Genomic DNA, 18252 nt, shown 5'->3' on the forward strand with positions numbered 1-18252 from the left:
ATTGCACAGTAGTAAGTGTGAATGTACTGAACAGGGAGTAAGTTTAGATCTATGAAGAGTGGGGGGGTGTGTTGCCAGGGATGGGATTTAGTGATTATTCTTACTGCAGCTTTTTGTTGGGTTATTATTGGCTTTAGGTGTGTTGCTGCAGTTGATCCCCAAGCACAAATAGCATAGGTGAGGTATGGATAAATAAGTGAGTGGTATAGTGTGAGAAGGGCATTTTGCGGCACGTAGTATCGTATCTTGGAGGATCCCAACTGTTTTGGATACTTTTTTGGTTATGTGTTGGATATGGGTGCTGAAATTCAGGTTGTTGTCAAGGTATAGACCTAGGAATTTGCCCTCATTATGTCTGGTAATTAGAGTGTTGTCGATCTTAATGTTAATTTGTGCATCTCCTGCTCTGCTACCAAACATAATATAGTAGGTTTTGTCAGTGTTAAGCGTAAGTTTATTGGCTGTCATCCAAGTAGATATTTTGATCAGCTCCTCGTTAACAATGGTGTTGAGGGTGGCAAGATTAGGGTGAGAGATGACATAAGTCGTGTCGTCAGCAAAGAGAATGGGTTTCAGGTGTTGGGATACGTTTGGAAGATCATTGATGTATATGAGGAAGAGCAGGGGACCAAGGACACTTCCCTGTGGAACTCCAGTATCAAGTGGCCGTGTTGTTGATGCTGTGTCTTTAATGGTGACATACTGATACCTATTAGTAAGGTAAGATTTGAAATAAGCAAGCGCATGGCCTCTTATACCGTAATGGTCAAGTTTGTGGAGTAGGATGTCGTGGTCTACTGTGTCAAAAGCTTTTCTTAGGTCAATAAAAATTCCTAGTGGATATTCCTTATTTTCCAATGCTGTGTAAAGCAGATCTAGCATTTTTATGATTGCATCATTAGTGCTTTTATTTTTCCTAAATCCAAATTGGCAGGGGTTGAATATGTTTTGTGCTGTTATAAATGAATATAGTCTCCTGTGCACGAGTTTCTCAAAGATTTTGGATAGCAATGGTAAGTTTGATATTGGCCTATAGTTGTTTAAGTCTGTAGGGTCACCACCTTTATGTATTGGTGTAACCCTTGCCATCTTGAGTAGTTTCGGGAAGGTGCTAGTTTCTAGTGACTTGTTAAAAAGTAATGAAATAGCATGCGAAAGGACATGGGCCGCTCGCTTGTACAGTAATGGTGGGACATGAGACAGATTCCCTGAATTATTTTTAAGTGACTTTATAATCTCAGTGACTTCCGTGGGCTCAGTTGGTGCAAGATAGAAGGAATTTGGGAAATTCCCATCTAGGTAGTCCCCTGCATGGGCATTGGTATGTGGGATTTTATTGGCGAGATTAGATCCTATGGTTGAGAAGAAGTCGTTTATCTTGTTAGCTGTGTCAGTGGGATGTAGTGGTGTTTCATTAGGTTTAGTTAGGACAATATTCTTGTTTTTTTTTTTTCAGTTTGTGGGTCCCTAGAATCTGAGAGAGTGTTTTCCAGGTCTTTTTTATATCTCTTCTAGTGTCTGTGAATCTACTGGAGTAGTATAGTTGTTTGGCTTTCTTTATTACTTTGGTGAGAACTGATGAATAGTGTTTAAGAATATCTTTGTGTATTAAGCCCTGTCTATATTGCTTTTCATACTGGTGTTTCTTGTCAATGGATTTCAGAATGGTGCTGGTTAGCCATGGGCAACCAAGCCGTTTGTTTGTGATCTGTTTCGTTTTTATAGGACAATGTTTGTTGTATAGTCTAAGTAATTTGTTAAGAAAAATGTCTGTCCAGTCATCAATACCATTGGCCTTGGAGAATTCTGTAGGCCAGTCAACAGTCTCTAGGTCAGCTGTGAACTTCCTTATTGAGGCCTCGTCATGGAGTCTAAATGAGACTTTGTTGTATTCAAGTGGTGGTTTACTAATGTTTGTCAGGAGGAAGGTAGGGTAGTGGTCTGTAGTGCTATCTGTGATTATCCCTGATTTAAGGGGGACTAGTATATTGGTCCATATGTGGTCTATTATGGTTGCACTTGTCTCAGTGAGCCTGGTTGGTTTAGTTATTGTTGGTATGAGAAGCGTGTTGTTCATATTGTTGATGAAATCAGTTACAGGCTGATCATCTAGTAAGCCAAGGTTGATGTTGAAGTCTCCAGCTAAGAGAAGGTGGTGCTTATTCATTTGTCTGTTTGTTATTAGTGACTTTAATTTCTCACTGAAATTTGGGATGTTTGTGTGAGGTATCTGGTAAATGGCACCAATTGTTATAGGTGTCTTAAGGTTTTTTACAGTAAAATTAGCAAAAATGTATTCCCCATATTCATCACTAAAGCAAGTGGTGCTAATACAAGATAATTGGTTAGAGTAATAGATTGCAATACCACCCCAACTTGATTTGGTCTGCAGTTGTGAATTGCTGTGTATCCTGGTAGAGGGTAGATATCTATTGTGTCCTGCTTAAGCCAGGTCTCAGTAAGAATAATGCAGGAGAAGGGTGTCTTTAGTGATTCAAGGAGTGCCAGGAGGTCATCATAGTGTTTGCTTAAGGACCTGATGCTGTAGTTAAGTACTGATAGACTTTTAGCATTGTTTAGGATAGTGCTGGCTTGTGATGCTGTGTAATAAAGGCAGTTACTTTCCAATAGGTTTTGATTGGGTGTCAGATTATGGAGGTTTAGATCAGGGTCAACGTGATCAATCATCTTCTAGGTTTAAATTATGGTTATTTATATCCTGAGTTGTGTGTTGAGTTCTAGTACTGATATCTGTAGTGGTGGGAAGTTTGGACAAGTATATAGCTAGAGTATTTTGGTCATATAGAGTATAGTCACTACTACACATAATGAAGTTGATGTTGTCTATGTGTTGTGCTGGAATGAACTAAAGTACAACTAGGTATAAACTAGTAATATAAAAATACAAATTAAAAATAGAACAAGACTCTCACTTGTAATTGCACTAAGGTCTAATATAATGACTTTTGTGGAGTCTATGTTTTGAGCTAGAATGAGCTATAGTACAACTAGGTTTAATCTAGTAATATAAAAATACAAATTAAAAATAGCACCAGTCTCTCACTAGTAATTGCACTATGGTCTAATATAATGAATTTGGTATTGACTATGTATTGAGCTACAATGAGCTATAGTACAACTGAGTTTAATCTAATAATATAAAAAAGGCACAAGACTCTCAATTGTAATTGCACTAAGGTCTTATATAAGTTGTTTACAAGAATTAGAGTATAACTAGATTTAAATTGACAGGATAAAATACACAAGTTAAGGTAGCAAAAGAATAATAAAAAAAAATGATAAAAATAAAAATGGCAATGACTTGGTTATAATATGCTAGTAAGATGGTAGACAGGATAATATAAAAGTTGTAGTTGAAAATACTAGTTTAAAAAAGTATAGAATAAAAATGGTCAATAAAAGTTTACAATAAGTTTGATCAATATAGTTTAAAGCAAAATTGGGCAATAATAGGGATATTAGAATAAAATTGAGCAGTTGAGTATTTCTTAAAGTGAGGTAGAATTATTGAGGACAAGTTATGGTTAGTTTATAATAAAATAAGATGGAACAGTGATGCGGTAAGTTGTAAAAAAGGAGATAGATTCTGTAAATATTAAACACAATTAAGACTATGAGGTAGAATGGTCGTTGAATACAACAATGACAATCAAAAGTAGTTGGGGTATTAGAATTTTAGGGGGGCACAAATTTCTGACAATATAACACTAACTGTGGACTGTGGGTATTATCTGCACTTTACTCTGATTCTGTTAGTCCAGCCTCACTTAGGAATGTTTTAAGATCATGTTCTGTAGAGATGAAGTATCTCTTCCCAGTGGGCTGTTTCCTAACTGAGATTTTTCCATCCCTCACAAAGCACTGGTGGATTTTTTGGGCATAGCGTAATTTTCTTAGCCGATAAAGAAGGTTTTGTCTTGTTTTGGTAAGGCACTCATTGACGTAAACATCAGTTTTCATAGAAATAGATGTTTTTAGTAGGTTGTTTCTTTGTAGGCTAGTTTGGAATTTTAACAGCACTGTTTTTTTTACCTGATTGGTAGCCCATCAGTTTGCAATCCTTTAGGTCATCACTACGTATATTAAGGCAAAGGTGGTCCTTGATAAGCTGTAGGGTGGTCTCCATGCAGGTCTCTTGGGTGACTGTGCGTGGGAGATGTTTGCTGTTAACTACAACAGCGTCAGATAGCTGCTGTTGGTCATTATGGTCTTGGAAGTTGGTTATGACATTGGCAAGTTGTTGGTCCACTCTTGATCTTTCCTCTGTAATGTTGGTAGTAAGTAGGGTGACTTGGTCTTTTAGAGTGTTGATGGTGTCTAGGGACTGGGTGTGGGTGTTGCTTTGTTGTTCCAGAGTATCTAGTTTATGTTCAAGAGCAGTGATCTTGTTGAGGTAATCTGCATTGCTAGCTTTTAGTTCCTGCATTTCTTGAGTTAGTTTGATCGTTTGGTTCTGAATCGTAAAGAGTTTAGCTATTTCTATTCAAATCATCCAGACGATGCAACATCCCCCAATGAAAAGCAGGGGTGTCACTAGCACATTAAGAGACAACACAATAAGTGTCAGGGGCCCAAGACTGTTCAACTGCTTCCCAGCATACATAAGGAGGATTATCAATAGACCCCTGGCTGTCTTCAAGCAGGCACTGGACAAGCACCTAAAGTCGGTACCTGACCAGCCGGGCTGTGGTTCGTACATTGGATTGCATGCAGCCAGCAGTAACAGCCTGGTTGATCAGGCCCTGATCCACCATGAGGCCTGGTCACTGACCGGGCCGCGGGGCCGTTGACCCCTGTTGACCTCTAGGTGAACTCATTCAACAGCTTTTGCTAGAAGTGAGCACACAACATAATTCCAATGATCATCTTAAATGCAACCCCCCCCCCCATTCTTCCTTCAGAATGCAGTCATTGTATTTTCTACCACCAGCTATCTGGTTTCCCTGAATCCTTTCATAAATGTTGCCTTGTTCATGGTCTAACAGCACATCAAGCCATAAAAACCACCCGTCTCCATTACTCCTATCTAACACACTCGCACAAGCCTGTTAGATGCTCAAGCCCCTAGCACTAAAAACTTATAAACTTATTTCGTCTCCTTCTTCCAACCCTTCCTGGGATGACTCCAACCCTCTTTCCTTCTACTCTAAGTCAATAAACATAGCCATCCTGTCTGCTTCATCCTCTCTAAATGCTCAAACCACCTCAGCAACCCCTCCCCAACCCTCTAAATTATAGTAACCCCACTTGGTCTTCAAATTTCTACATTCTGAATTCTCTGCACAATATTTTTTCAAACCAAATAGTGCTCTTAAATATGGCCCACCGCCTCCAGCCTCCTCCTCACTGCAACATTTAAAGGCCATGCTTCACATCCATATAAAAGTGTTGGCGATATTAAATTCTGGCACATTTTCCCCTTTGCCTCTATAGATAAAGTTTTCTTTCCACAGAGACCTCAAAATATTACCTACTTTTTTTTTTTACCTCTCATCTGTCCTATGGCTCACCTTGTCCTCCTGCTGACATACCCACTCCCAAATAACTGAATATGTTTACTTCCTCCATACTCCCTCTCTCCCTCCAATCTGATATCCAATCTTTCATTGCTAATATTTTTTTTGTTACTCTCGTCACCTTGCTGTCTTCTATTTATAGAAATAGATATAAACATAGAAATTTTCCTTGCTGAGACTAAGCACTGTGCTTAACATCTGTTAAGTGCAAATAAATAACACCAGGATATATGAATACTCTATATAATACTATTCATAACATAAATCTGTGGGAAGTGTGAAAGATACAGGGTTCTGTGACACAGAGAACTAGGTATCATACTGAAGAATAAAAAAAAATTATAATACATGACTAGAACACTTTCCCAAGAACCCTGGATCATCGTCACTTCACAACTGGGGAGAGCTGTGATTTGACAATGGTCCAGTATGGACCAAAATATTATTAAAGAGGTTCCCCTCTTACGTGTTTTTTTTTTTTTAGTTAAGAGGCATCGTGTGACTTGTGCTAGAATTAATACTGCTGCTAGCAACAAAATTGGGCAAAAGAAATGTCACTGGATTTGTGGGAGTTATCAAGAGCTTTGGGAAGGTATAAGACATGCATTAAATAATACTAACCAAAAACACAAAAAGTCATTCATTGAGATCTTACTGGAAATACAGAATAGTACATACATGAAATGTAAGAAACTGAAGTATAATATGGACCAGAGAGCTAGTGAAAGGGTAGAAAAACATGTTAAGAACAGCAAAGACAAGGCAGAAACAGTGATGCAAAGGAGCATTATAATAACAGAAAATTAAAAAATAACAGCACAGTTAAAAAAGTTTTATTCTGAGAAAGATACAAAACTCCAAGCACCTCACAGTTAACAGAACTGCACTGCCACAGAAGACAGAAAGAGTGAAATATGCAAGTACATATATAGAATAATTACACACACACACACACACAGACCAGAAAGTTCCAATATGTTATGAAATGGACAATGTTATTTGCAGATACTTTCACCATGAAATGTACAACTTATTACTACAAACAAGAAAATGTTAATAATGCACGTTGCTATAAAATCCATATTAAAAAGAACACCCCAAAATTGGGTATTAAAAAAAAAAATGAGTGCATGGTAAACAGAGAGAGAGAAATGAACCAAAGGAAGAAAAGGGACAATAAAAAAAAAAAGCACAGAGCAAATACATGGCAGTAGAATACAACTAACCAGTTTCTCATACACAAGGATTGGATCTAAAACAGTCCATGGTAACCCAGTACTGGAGATAACAGCAATATGTACACCAAATGCCATATTAGATGATGGCACAGTAGCAGAGGTACCAAGAAGGCCCAATAATCCAAACATTCAAAAATGGTAAATTCCCCTTTGTTTTTGATGATATTCAAGACTAAAAACAAAGACAAATAAGAAGGCAAACTACAGAAGACCTTCAATTAACTATTGGGGCTTTGAAGAGTTTGTTTCAAATCAACAGATTACAGAACCTACTAGAAATGAAAATACACCTCAAACAATGAGGAACTAACATAAGATATAATTTCCAACACAATATACACCTCGATTACAATCTCACTGAAGTACAAACAAGTATAAATCCATACACAGAGAACCAAAGAAATGGGGAAAATGAATGACCCACATAGGTTTAGTGTGACTATTATTTTAATACAAGTCAAATGTTTATTGGTCACTTATGAATGATCTCTGTTGACCCTTAAAGGATGGCTATCCTTCAATGTGAAAGAGTCTTGAAATTGGAGTGTTAAATGCACCAATTAACATCTCTCTTCCTCCAAAAGACAGAAATAACCTAGAGTTTGAATTCATTTCTTAAAGATACAGTTTTATCATTACCAGTTTTTAGGTGAGAGTGAACCATCTATCTAGAATGTTACTGCCAGTCTAGCATTTGTTACTGTGATGTTCTTGCATATCAGCTATTATTCATTCATGGAAATTAGGAATATGTATCATCATGTTCATAACCTGTGACATACTCTACTATATATTTTGTCAAATGCAGTCCAGTCATACACAATAAATAAAAAAAACTTGAAGCACTTGTCACTGTACTTCCATGCCCTAGGTTAGTTGTGAAGGCCAAGCCAGATATGTTACTCCTGCTACAATCTTAAATTCACTGTACTGTTATATAAATTGTAATAATAAAGCATGCAACACTATTCAAGAGCAAATTTTTCACTTCCCCAGTCCATATATGTGATTAGTTTTGTGTCATTACCAGCAAATTTAGATGAAATGAGAAAGATTCCCAAATTTTTGCTGAAAGAAATTCCGGGTTCTTAGTGATGCAGGCATCCAACATGCGAAGAGGCCCTTTTCCATAGGCACAAATTGCTGAAAACCTACCACCATGTTAACATGACCTAGCATCAGGGAGTATAATAGTATAGAGAGAATTTTGCATTACAGTAAAGCCTCTCCTCATTTAACGACGGAGTTCCTTTCCTAATACCACGTCGGTAAACAAATTCATCGCTAAATGAGGAGCATACTATAATGGTAGTACATTTATGTCAACCATCTTTGATATTGCTTTAATGTCACCCTTGCACCATTTATAACATTTTTAGTATACAGTGGACCCCCGACATACGAAGTTAATCTGTTCCTGAGAGCACATCGTAAGACGAAATTATTGTAAGTCAAATTAATTTTCCCCACAAGAAATAATGGAAATCAAATTAATCCGTTCCAGGCACCCAAAGTATGAAAAAAATATTTTTACCACATGAAATATACATTTTCCTACATACAAACAGAAGGTTACATGCACAATATATTGTGTAATGAAGAATAAATGACACTTACCTTTATTGCAGATATGATGATGAGTGATGGGATGGGAAGAGGGGAGATGATGGAGGTGTACATATTTTTTGGAAGGGGAATCCCCTTCCATAAGGGTTACTTCCATTCTTCTTTTAATACCACTGGGAACAACTTGAGAGTCACTGGACCTCTGTCGCATCAAAAATCTGTCCATAGAGCTCTGTACCTCGCGTTCCTTTAAGATTTTCCTAAAGTGGTTCACAACATTGTCATTGTAAAAGTCACCAGCACTGCTTGCAATAGCTGTGTCAGGGTGATTTTCTTCCATGAAGGTTTGCAGTTCAACCCACTTTGCACACATTTCCTTAATTTTTGAAGGTGGCAACCTCCTCAATTTCTCTCTCCCTTCCTCTGAAGCAATTTCCTCAGCTGTGGCCTCTTGCTGTTGCAGATGCTATTGTAGCTCATCAGTGGTTAGTTCTTCATCATTGTCCTCCACCAACTCTTCCACATCCTCCCCACTAACCTCCAACCCCATGGACTTCCCCAATGCCAAAATAGATTCCACAACTGGCATAGGCTCCTGAGGGTTAGCCCCAAACCCTTCAAAATCCCTCTTCAACACATTGTGGCCACAATTTCCTCCAAGCAGAGCTCAAGGTCCTCTTAGCCACTCCCTCCCAAGCCTTACCTATAAGGTTTACACAATTGACGATACTAAAGTGATCTTTCCAAAACCCTCTTAGGGTCAATCGAGTGTCTGAGGTCACCTCAAAGCACTTTTGAAACACTGCTTTGTTGTAAGTTTTTTGAAATTTGAAATGGCTTGATGGTCCATGGGCTGGAGGAGAGGAGTGGTATTAGGAGGCAAGAATTTCACTTTAATGAAGCTCAACTCCCCCGAAATTCACTCTGCCAAGTCTGAAGGATGACCAGGAGCATTGTCTAATACCAGGGTGCACTTAAGCTCCAATTTATTTTCCAGGTAATTTTTCACAGTGGGGCCAAACACATGGTAAAACCAGTCATAGAAAATGTCCCTAGTGACCCATGCCTTACTGTCTGCCCTCCACATCACACACAAATTAGCCTTGATGACACTGTTTTTCCTGAGCACTCTGGGAGTTTCAGAGTGATACACGAGTAGAGGCTTTACTCTGCAATCAACACTAGCATTACTACACAACATTAAGGTTAGCCTGTCTTTCATAGGCTTGTGTCCTGGCAATGCTTTTTCCTCCTGTGTAATGTAGGTCCTGTTTCGCATTTTCTTCCAAAATGGGCCTGTTTCGTCACAATTAAACACTTGTTGGGATTTCAGTCCTTCAGCCTCTATGTACCCCTTGAATTCCTGCACATATTTTTCAGCCGCTTTTTGGTCCGAACTGGCAGCCTCACCATGCCTCATCACACTATGTATGCCATTACGATTCTTAAATCTTTCAAACCAACCTTTGCTGGCCTTAAATTCGCTCACATCACCACTAGTTGCAGGCATTTTTTTAATTAAATCATCATGCAACTGCCTTGCCTTTTCACATATGATTGCTTGAGAGATGCTATCTCCTGATATCTGTTTTTCATTTATCCACACCAATAACAGTCTCTCAACATCTTCGAGTACTTGCGATCTGTGTTTTGTAAAGATACTTGCACCTTCCGCAACAACAGCTTCCTTGATTGCCTTTTTGTTGGCCAGGATAGTAGCGATGGTTGACTGGGGTTTTTTGTACAACCTGGCCAGCTCAGAGGCACGCACTCCACTTTCAAACTTATTATCTCTTTCTTCATTTCAATAGTAATTTTCACCCTTTTTACCACAGGGTTAGCACTAGAAGCTTTCTTTGGGCCCATGGGGGCTTATTTAGCAGTTACAAGCTCTAAAAACACTAAAATAATACAAAATGTTCTGAATGTATGTGTGGCAGCGACCGCACTGGCTTGTAAACATTGGCACACTAACTGAAGGCAGGCCAGCTGAGGCATGCTCACGCCAGCCAGATGCGTGGACGTGTACGGGACGAATGATGTAAGCCGAGTTTTTCAACGTAGGTCGAGGTCAAATTTTTACGCTGACAAGGATCATAAGTGGGTTTTATCGTAGGTTGAGGTCATCGTAAGTTGGGGATCCACTGTCCATATTTTTAAATGTTAATACAGTAGTGTACTGTAGTATATTGTAATAAACAGAATACAGTGGTCCCTCAACCAATGATGGTATCGTATAACGTTAAATCCGACCAGCGATACATTTTAACGCAAAAATTTTGCCTCGACTAGCGCTAAAAAACTCGACCAACACGATTCGTTCCATTCGAGACGCGTCCACATGTGGCCTGAGCGTGCCTCACTTGTCCCGTGGGTGCCAGTGTTTACAAGCCAGCCACCACGGTTGCATCCAAACATACAATCGGAACATTTCATATTAGCACAGCGTTTTTAGTGATTGCACCTGCAAAATAAGTCACCATGGGCCCCAAGAAAGCTGCTAGTGCCAACCCTACAGCAAAAAGGGTGAGAATCACTATGGATATGAAGAAAGAGATCATTGCTAAGTATGAAAACGGAGTGCATGTCTCCGAGCTGGCCAGGTTGTACACAAAACCCCAATCAACCATTGCTACTATTGTGGCCAAGAAAACGGCAATCAAGGAAGCTGTTCTTGCCAAAGGTGCAACTATGTTTTCGAAACTGAGATCGCAAGTGATAGAAGATGTTGAGAGACTGTTATTAGTGTGGATAAACGAAAAACAGATAGCAGGAGACAGCATCTCTCAAGAGGTCATATGTGAAAAGGCTAGGAAGTTGCATGACGATTTAATTAAAAAAATGCCTGCAACTAGTGGTGATGTGAGTGAATTTAAGGCCAGCAAAGGTTGGTTTGAGAGATTTAAGAATCATAGTGGCATACATAGTGTGATAAGGCATGGTGAGGCTGCTAGTTCGGACCACAAAGCGGCTGAAAAATATGTGCAGGAGTTCAAGGAGTACATAGACAGTAAAGGACTGAAACCTGAACAAGTGTTTAATTGTGACGAAACAGGCCTGTTTTGGAAGAAAATGTCAAGCAGGACCTACATTACTCAGAAGGAAAAGGCACTCCCAGGACATAAGCCTATGAAAGACAGGCTTACTCTTCTGATGTGTGCTAATGCTAGTGGTGATTGCAAAGTGAAGCCTTTATTGGTGTATCACTCTGAAACTCCCAGAGTGTTCAGGAAAAACAATGTCCTCAAGGCTAATTTGTGTGTGCTGTGGAGGGCAAACAGTAAGGCATGGGTCACTAGGGACTTTTTCTATGACTGGTTACACCATGCATTTGCCCCCACTGTGAAAAATTACCTCCTGGAAAATAAATTGGATCTTAAGTGCCTCCTGGTATTAGACAATGCTCCTGGTCATCCTTCAGACTTGGCAGAGCGACTTTCTGGGGACATGAGTTTCATCAAGGTCAAGTTTTTGCCTCCTAATACCACTCCTCTCCTGCAGCCCATGGACCAGCAGGTCATTGCAAACTTCAAAAAACTCAACACAAAAGCTATGTTTGAAAGGTGCTTTGTAGTGACCTCAGAAACTCAACTGACTCTAAGAGAGTTTTGGAGAGATCACTTTAGCATCCTCAATTGTGTAAACATTATAGGTAAGGCTTGGGAGGAAGTGAGTAAGAGGACCTTGAACTCTTCTTGGAAGAAACTGTGGCCAGAATGTGTAGACAAAAGGATTTTGAAGGATTTGAGGCTAACCCTGAGAAGCCTATGCCAGTTGTGGAATCAATTGTGGCATTGGGGAAGTCCTTGGGGTTGGAGGTTAGTGGGGAGGATGTGGAAGAGTTGGTGGAGGAGGACAATGAAGAACTAACCACTGATGAGCTGCAAGATCATCTTCAACAGCAAGAGGCCAGACCTGAGGAAACTGCTCTGGAGGAGGGGATAGAAAAATTGAAGAAGTTGTCTACTTCAAAGATTAAGGAAATGTGTGCAATGTGGCTTAAAGTGCAAACCTTTTTTGATGAAAATCACCCTCACACAGCTATTGCAAGCCATGCTGGTGACTATTAGACTGACAATGTTGTGAAACACTTTAGGAATGTCATAAAGGAACGGGAGGTACAGGCCTCTATGGACAGATATGTTGTGCGACAGAAGTCCAGTGACTCTCAAGCTGGTCCTAGTGGCATTAAAAGAAGCAGGGAAGTAACCCCGGAAAAGGACTTGCCACCTCAAGTCCTAATGGAAGGGGATTCCCCTTCTAAACACTAACACCAACCACACTCTCCCCTCCTCCCATCCCATCAATCATCACCAGATCTTCTATAAAGGTAAGTGTCATGTAATTGTGCATGTCTTCTTCAGTTTGTGTGTATTAAAATTAATATTTCATGTGGTAAAATTTTTTTTTCAATACTTTGGGGTGTCAGGAACGGATTAATTTGATTTCCATTATTTCTTACGGGGAAAATTAACTTGACTAACGATTATTTCGACTAACGATGAGCTCTCAGGAACGGATTAATATCGTTGGTCGAGGATCCACTGTAGAGGATATCAGCTCTAATATGTACATTATTTAGGTATGCATACTGGTCAGAGAGCCCATCGTAAGTCCGAGTCATCAGTAAATAAGTACATCGCTAAGTGAAGAGAGGCTGTATTCGCAAACTCCACACTCAAGAAATTGTTAGGGGCATCATTCTCGTGAATTTGGGGTTGTACTCTATGAGATCACAGAAATATACAAAAGGATAGACGAAGACATCTGAATACAATCAACAGGAACATGAGGTCCCATTTGTAAACTAAAGATGAAATACCAAATAGATACATGGCAGAATAACAGATTGAGATACAAGAGGAGATACAATTAGAGATATTACTGTGTGTGATAAATTAAATACTAAATATGGAACACGATGAGAATAACTCTGTTCCTGTTCCTACAAACAGTTATTGTAATTACACACACATACATATGAATCAAATACACTTTCACATATCACTACATACACACAGTGAAAGGTTAATTTCTAAAACATCCAGCAACAAGAGAAGTGATGGCAATAATGGATTTCACCTGTCATTATTATTATTATTATTGCATTCAAGGGGAAGTACTGAACTTTTCAAGGACATACAGTGCACAATTTCACCTGTGAGATCATGGAGCCAAAGGTGAGGAAGATGGCATTTGGGAGGGAGTAGGAGCCACCTGATAGCCATTGGAGAAGCCAGAAGGTGGGGCCAGATGCAGCCAGCATCAACAGCAGACACAACCACATGTAGGCTTGAAAGGGACGCACCAGAGCCAGCCACTGTGGCAAAGGCTGCAAGAAATAATGGCACATGTATTAAAATGGTTATTCCACACAAGCGAAAAAGCAGTTTTGCACAGGTGTAAATATAGTTCCACACAGGTGTACAAGTCATACTAGATGTTCCAAACAGGAAGCACAACACATGTGTACATACAGGAAGGCCCCACTTTACAGCAGTTCACTTTACAGCGTTTCATTAATACAGTGGTTTTCAATTACGTAGGTTGGTAGACAGCAACCACCCAGGGAGGTACTACCGTCCTGCCAAGCGAGTGTAAAACGAAAGCCTGTAATTGTTTTACATGATGGTAGGATTGCTGATGTCTTTTGTCTGTCTCTCATAAATATGCAAGATTATAGGTATGTCTTGCTACTTCTACTTACACTTAGGTCACACTACACATACATGTACACATTTATTTATACACACTCACCTGAGTTTTCTTTGATTTTATCTTAATAGTTCTTGGTCTTATTACTTTTCCTTTTATATCCATGGGGAAGTGGAATAAGAATCTTTCCTCCGTAAGCCATGCGTGTTGTAAAAGACAACTAAAATGCCGGGAACAATGGGCTAGTAACCCCTTTTCCTGTAAAGATTACTAAAAAGAATAAGAAGAAAATTGTCAAAGTGGGAAGTCTGAATGTGCGTGGATGTTGTGCAAATGATAAGAAAGATATGATTGTGGATGTTATGAATGAGAAGAAGCTGGATGTCCTGGCTTTAAGTGAAACAAAGCTGAAGGGGGTGGGAGAGATTCAATGGAGAGGAATAAATGGGATTAGGTCAGGGGTTTCAAATAGAGTTAGAGCTAAAGAAGGAGTAGCAATAATGTTGAAGGATAAGCTATGGCAGGAAAAGAGGGACTATAAATGTATTAATTCAAGGATTATGTGGAGTAAAATAAAGATTGGATGTGAAAAGTGGGTTATAGTAAGAGTGCATGCACCTGGAGAAGAGAGAAGTGTAGAGAGAGAGAGATTTTGGGAAACGTTGAGTGAATGCATGGGGAGTTTTGAATCAAGTGTGAGAGCAATGGTGGTTGGGGATTTCAATGCTAAAGTGGGTAAAAATATTATAAGAACATAAGAACATAAGAATGTAGGAACACTGCAGAAGGCCTACTGGCCCATACGAGGCAGGTCCTTATCAAAACGACATCTACCTATGGAGGGAGTAGTAGGTAAATTTGGGGTGCCAGGGGTAAATGTAAATGGGGAGCCTTTAATTGAGCTATGTGTAGAAAGAGATTTGGTAATAAGTAATACATATTTTATGAAAAAGAGGATAAATAAATATACAAGGTATGATGTAGCACGTAATGAAAGTAGTTTATTAGATTATGTATTGGTGGATAAAAGGTTGATGGGTAGGCTCCAGGATGTACATGTTTATAGAGGGGCAACTGATATATCGGATCATTATTTAGTTGTAGCTACAGTTAGAGTAAGAAGTAGATGGGAAAAGAGGAAGGTGGCAACAAGAAGTAAGAGGGAGGTGAAAGTGTATAAACTAAGGGAGGAGGAAGTTCGGGCGAGATATAAGCAACTATTGGCAGAAAGGTGGGATAGTGCAAAGATGAGTAGTGGGGGGGGTTGAAGAGGGTTGGAATAGTTTTAAAAATGCAGTATTAGAATGTGGGGCAGAAGTTTGTGGTTATAGGAGGGTGGGGGCAGGAGGAAAGAGGAGTGATTGGTGGAATGATGAAGTAAAGGGTGTGATAAAAGAGAAAAAGGTAGCTTATGAGAGGTTTCTACAAAGCAGTGTTATAAGAAGAGCAGAGTATATGGAGAGTAAAAGAAAGGTAAAGAGAGTGGTGAGAGAGTGCAAAAGGAGAGCAGATGATAGAGTGGGAGAGGCACTGTCAAGAAATTTTAATGAAAATAAGAAAAAATTTTGGAGTGAGTTAAACAAGTTAAGAAAGCCTAGGGAAAGTATGGATTTTTTATTATTTTTTTTTATTATCACACCGGCCGATTCCCACCAAGGCAGGGTGGCCCGAAAAAGAAAAACTTTCACCATCATTCACTCCATCACTGTCTTGCCAGAAGGGTGCTTTACACTAGAGTTTTTAAACTGCAACATTAACACCCCTCCTTCAGAGTGCAGGCACTGTACTTCCCATCTCCAGGACTCAAGTCCGGCCTGCCGGTTTCCCTGAATCCCTTCATAAATGTTACTTTGCTCACAAAGTATGGATTTGTCAGTTAAAAACAGAGTAGGGGAGTTAGTAGATGGGGAGATGGAGGTACATGTACTAGGTAGATGGCGAGAATATTTTGAGGAACTTTTAAATGTTAAGGAAGAAAGAGAGGCAGTAATTTCATGCACTGGTCAGGGTGGTATACCATCTTTTAGGAGTGAAGAAGAGCAGAATGTAAGTGTGGGGGAGGTACGTGAGGCACTTGGGACCTGACGATCTGTTGGAGTGTGAGCAGGGTAATATTTAGTGAAGGGATTCAGGGAAACCGGTTATTTTCATATAGTCGGACTTGAGTCCTGGAAATGGGAAGTACAATGCCTGCACTTTAAAGGAGGGGTTTGGGATATTGGCAGTTTGGAGGGATATGTTGTGTATCTCTATACGTATATGCTTCTAAACTGTTGTATTCTGAGCACCTCTGCAAAAACAGTGATAATGTGCGAGTGTGGTGAAAGTGTTGAATGATGATGAAAGTATTTTCTTTTTGGGGATTTTCTTTCTTTTTTGGGTCACCCTGCCTCGGTGGGAGACGGCCGACTTGTTAAAAAAAAAAAAATACCCATTCATTTATTTATTCAGACTTCATACAATATATTCACCACTTAGGAGTTTTATGACTCACTTGCCATGAGTTTGAGCCCCACACATACTGTGGTTTGTTTCCAATCATGTTATTACAATTTTGTGAGTCATCATGATCGCTTTGAGGGGACTTGAGCTAGAGTTCATTACGGTCACACTGGCAGGAGATTCATCTGTAAAAACCTGCATTTGTGGTCAAAGTGGGGTCCATGCTAACCTCCCTATGGTGTATAAATATACCTAACTGGATGAATCTTATTGTAGCCAGCTGGCCCAGTGGCTTACACACTGGTCTGGAGTTTTATGACTCACTTGCCATGAGTTTGAGCCCCACCCATACCATGGTTTATTTTAAGTGATGTGTGTACTGTATGTGCATTTTTTAGGCCTAGCTATATTATTTTTTTATTTTTTTATTATCACACTGGCCGATTCCCACCAAGGCAGGGTGGCCCGAAAAAGAAAAACTTTCACCATCATTCACTCCATCACTGTCTTGCCAGAAGGGTGCTTTACACTACAGTTTTTAAACTGCAACATTTACACCCCTCCTTCAGAGTGCAGGCACTGTACTTCCCATCTCCAGGACTCAAGTCCAGCCTGCTGGTTTCCCTGAACCCCTTCACAAATGTTACTCTGCTCAGACTCCAACAGCACGTCAAGTATTAAAAACCACTAGTCTCCATTCACTCCTATCAAACACGCTCACGCATGCCTGCTGGAAGTCCAAGCCCCTCGCACACAAAACCTCCTTTACCCCCTCCCTCCAACCTTTCCTAGGCCGACCCCTACCCCGCCTTCCTTCCACCACAGACTGATACACTCTTGAAGTCACTCTGTTTCGCTCCATTCTCTCTACATGTCCGAACCACCTCAACAACCCTTCCTCAGCCCTCTGGACAACAGTTTTGGTAATCCCGCACCTCCTCCTAACTTCCAAACTACGAATTCTCTGCATTATATTCACACCACACATTGCCCTCAGACATGACATCTCCACTGCCTCCAGCCTTCTCCTCGCTGCAACATTCATCACCCATGCTTCACACCCATATAAGAGCGTTGGTAAAACTATACTCTCATACATTCCCCTCTTTGCCTCCAAGGACGAAGTTCTCTGTCTCCACAGACTCCTAAGTGCACCACTCACCCTTTTCCCCTCATCAATTCTATGATTCACCTCATCTTTCATAGACCCATCCGCTGACACGTCCACTCCCAAATATCTGAATACATTCACCTCCTCCACACTCTCTCCCTCCAATCTGATATCCAATCTTTCATCACCTAATCTTTTTGTTATCCTCATAACCTTACTCTTTCCTTTATTCACCTTTAATTTTCTTCTTTTGCACACCCTACCAAATTCATCCACCAATCTCTGCAACTTCTCTTCAGAATCTCCCAAGAGCACAGTGTCATCAGCAAAGAGCAACTGTGACAACTCCCACTTTGTGTGTGATTCTTTATCTTTTAACTCCACGCCTCTTGCCAAGACCCTCGCATTCACTTCTCTTACAACCCCATCTATAAATATATTAAACAACCACGGTGACATCACACATCCTTGTATAAGGCCTACCTTTACTGGGAAATAATTTCCCTCTTTCCTACATACTCTAACTTGAGCCTCACTATCCTCGTAAAAACTCTTCACTGCTTTCAGTAACCTACCTCCTACACCATACACCAGCAACATCTGTCATATTGCCCCCCTATCCACCCTGTCATACGCCTTTTCCAAATCCATAAATGCCACAAAGACCTCTTTAGCCTTATCTAAATACTGTTCACCTATATGT

General features: G+C 40.0%; 1 protein-coding gene across 3 annotated transcripts in view; it reads right to left on the reverse strand.

Annotated features, from left to right (window-relative positions):
• LOC128706434 (glutamate receptor ionotropic, delta-1) overlaps positions 1 to 18252 on the reverse strand; it is a 69971-nt gene that overhangs the window by 34604 nt on the left and 17115 nt on the right. For 2 of the 3 annotated variants that reach the window (XM_070098561.1, XM_070098562.1), the window contains one exon: positions 13485 to 13673. In XM_070098561.1, the coding sequence (XP_069954662.1) occupies positions 13485 to 13673 (189 nt within the window). The remainder of the gene's footprint in view (positions 1 to 13484; positions 13674 to 18252) is intronic. The other variant, XM_070098563.1, reaches the window with a different exon arrangement.

Source organism: Cherax quadricarinatus, chromosome 63, assembly GCF_038502225.1.
Source record: "Cherax quadricarinatus isolate ZL_2023a chromosome 63, ASM3850222v1, whole genome shotgun sequence".
Taxonomy (NCBI): domain Eukaryota; kingdom Metazoa; phylum Arthropoda; class Malacostraca; order Decapoda; family Parastacidae; genus Cherax; species Cherax quadricarinatus.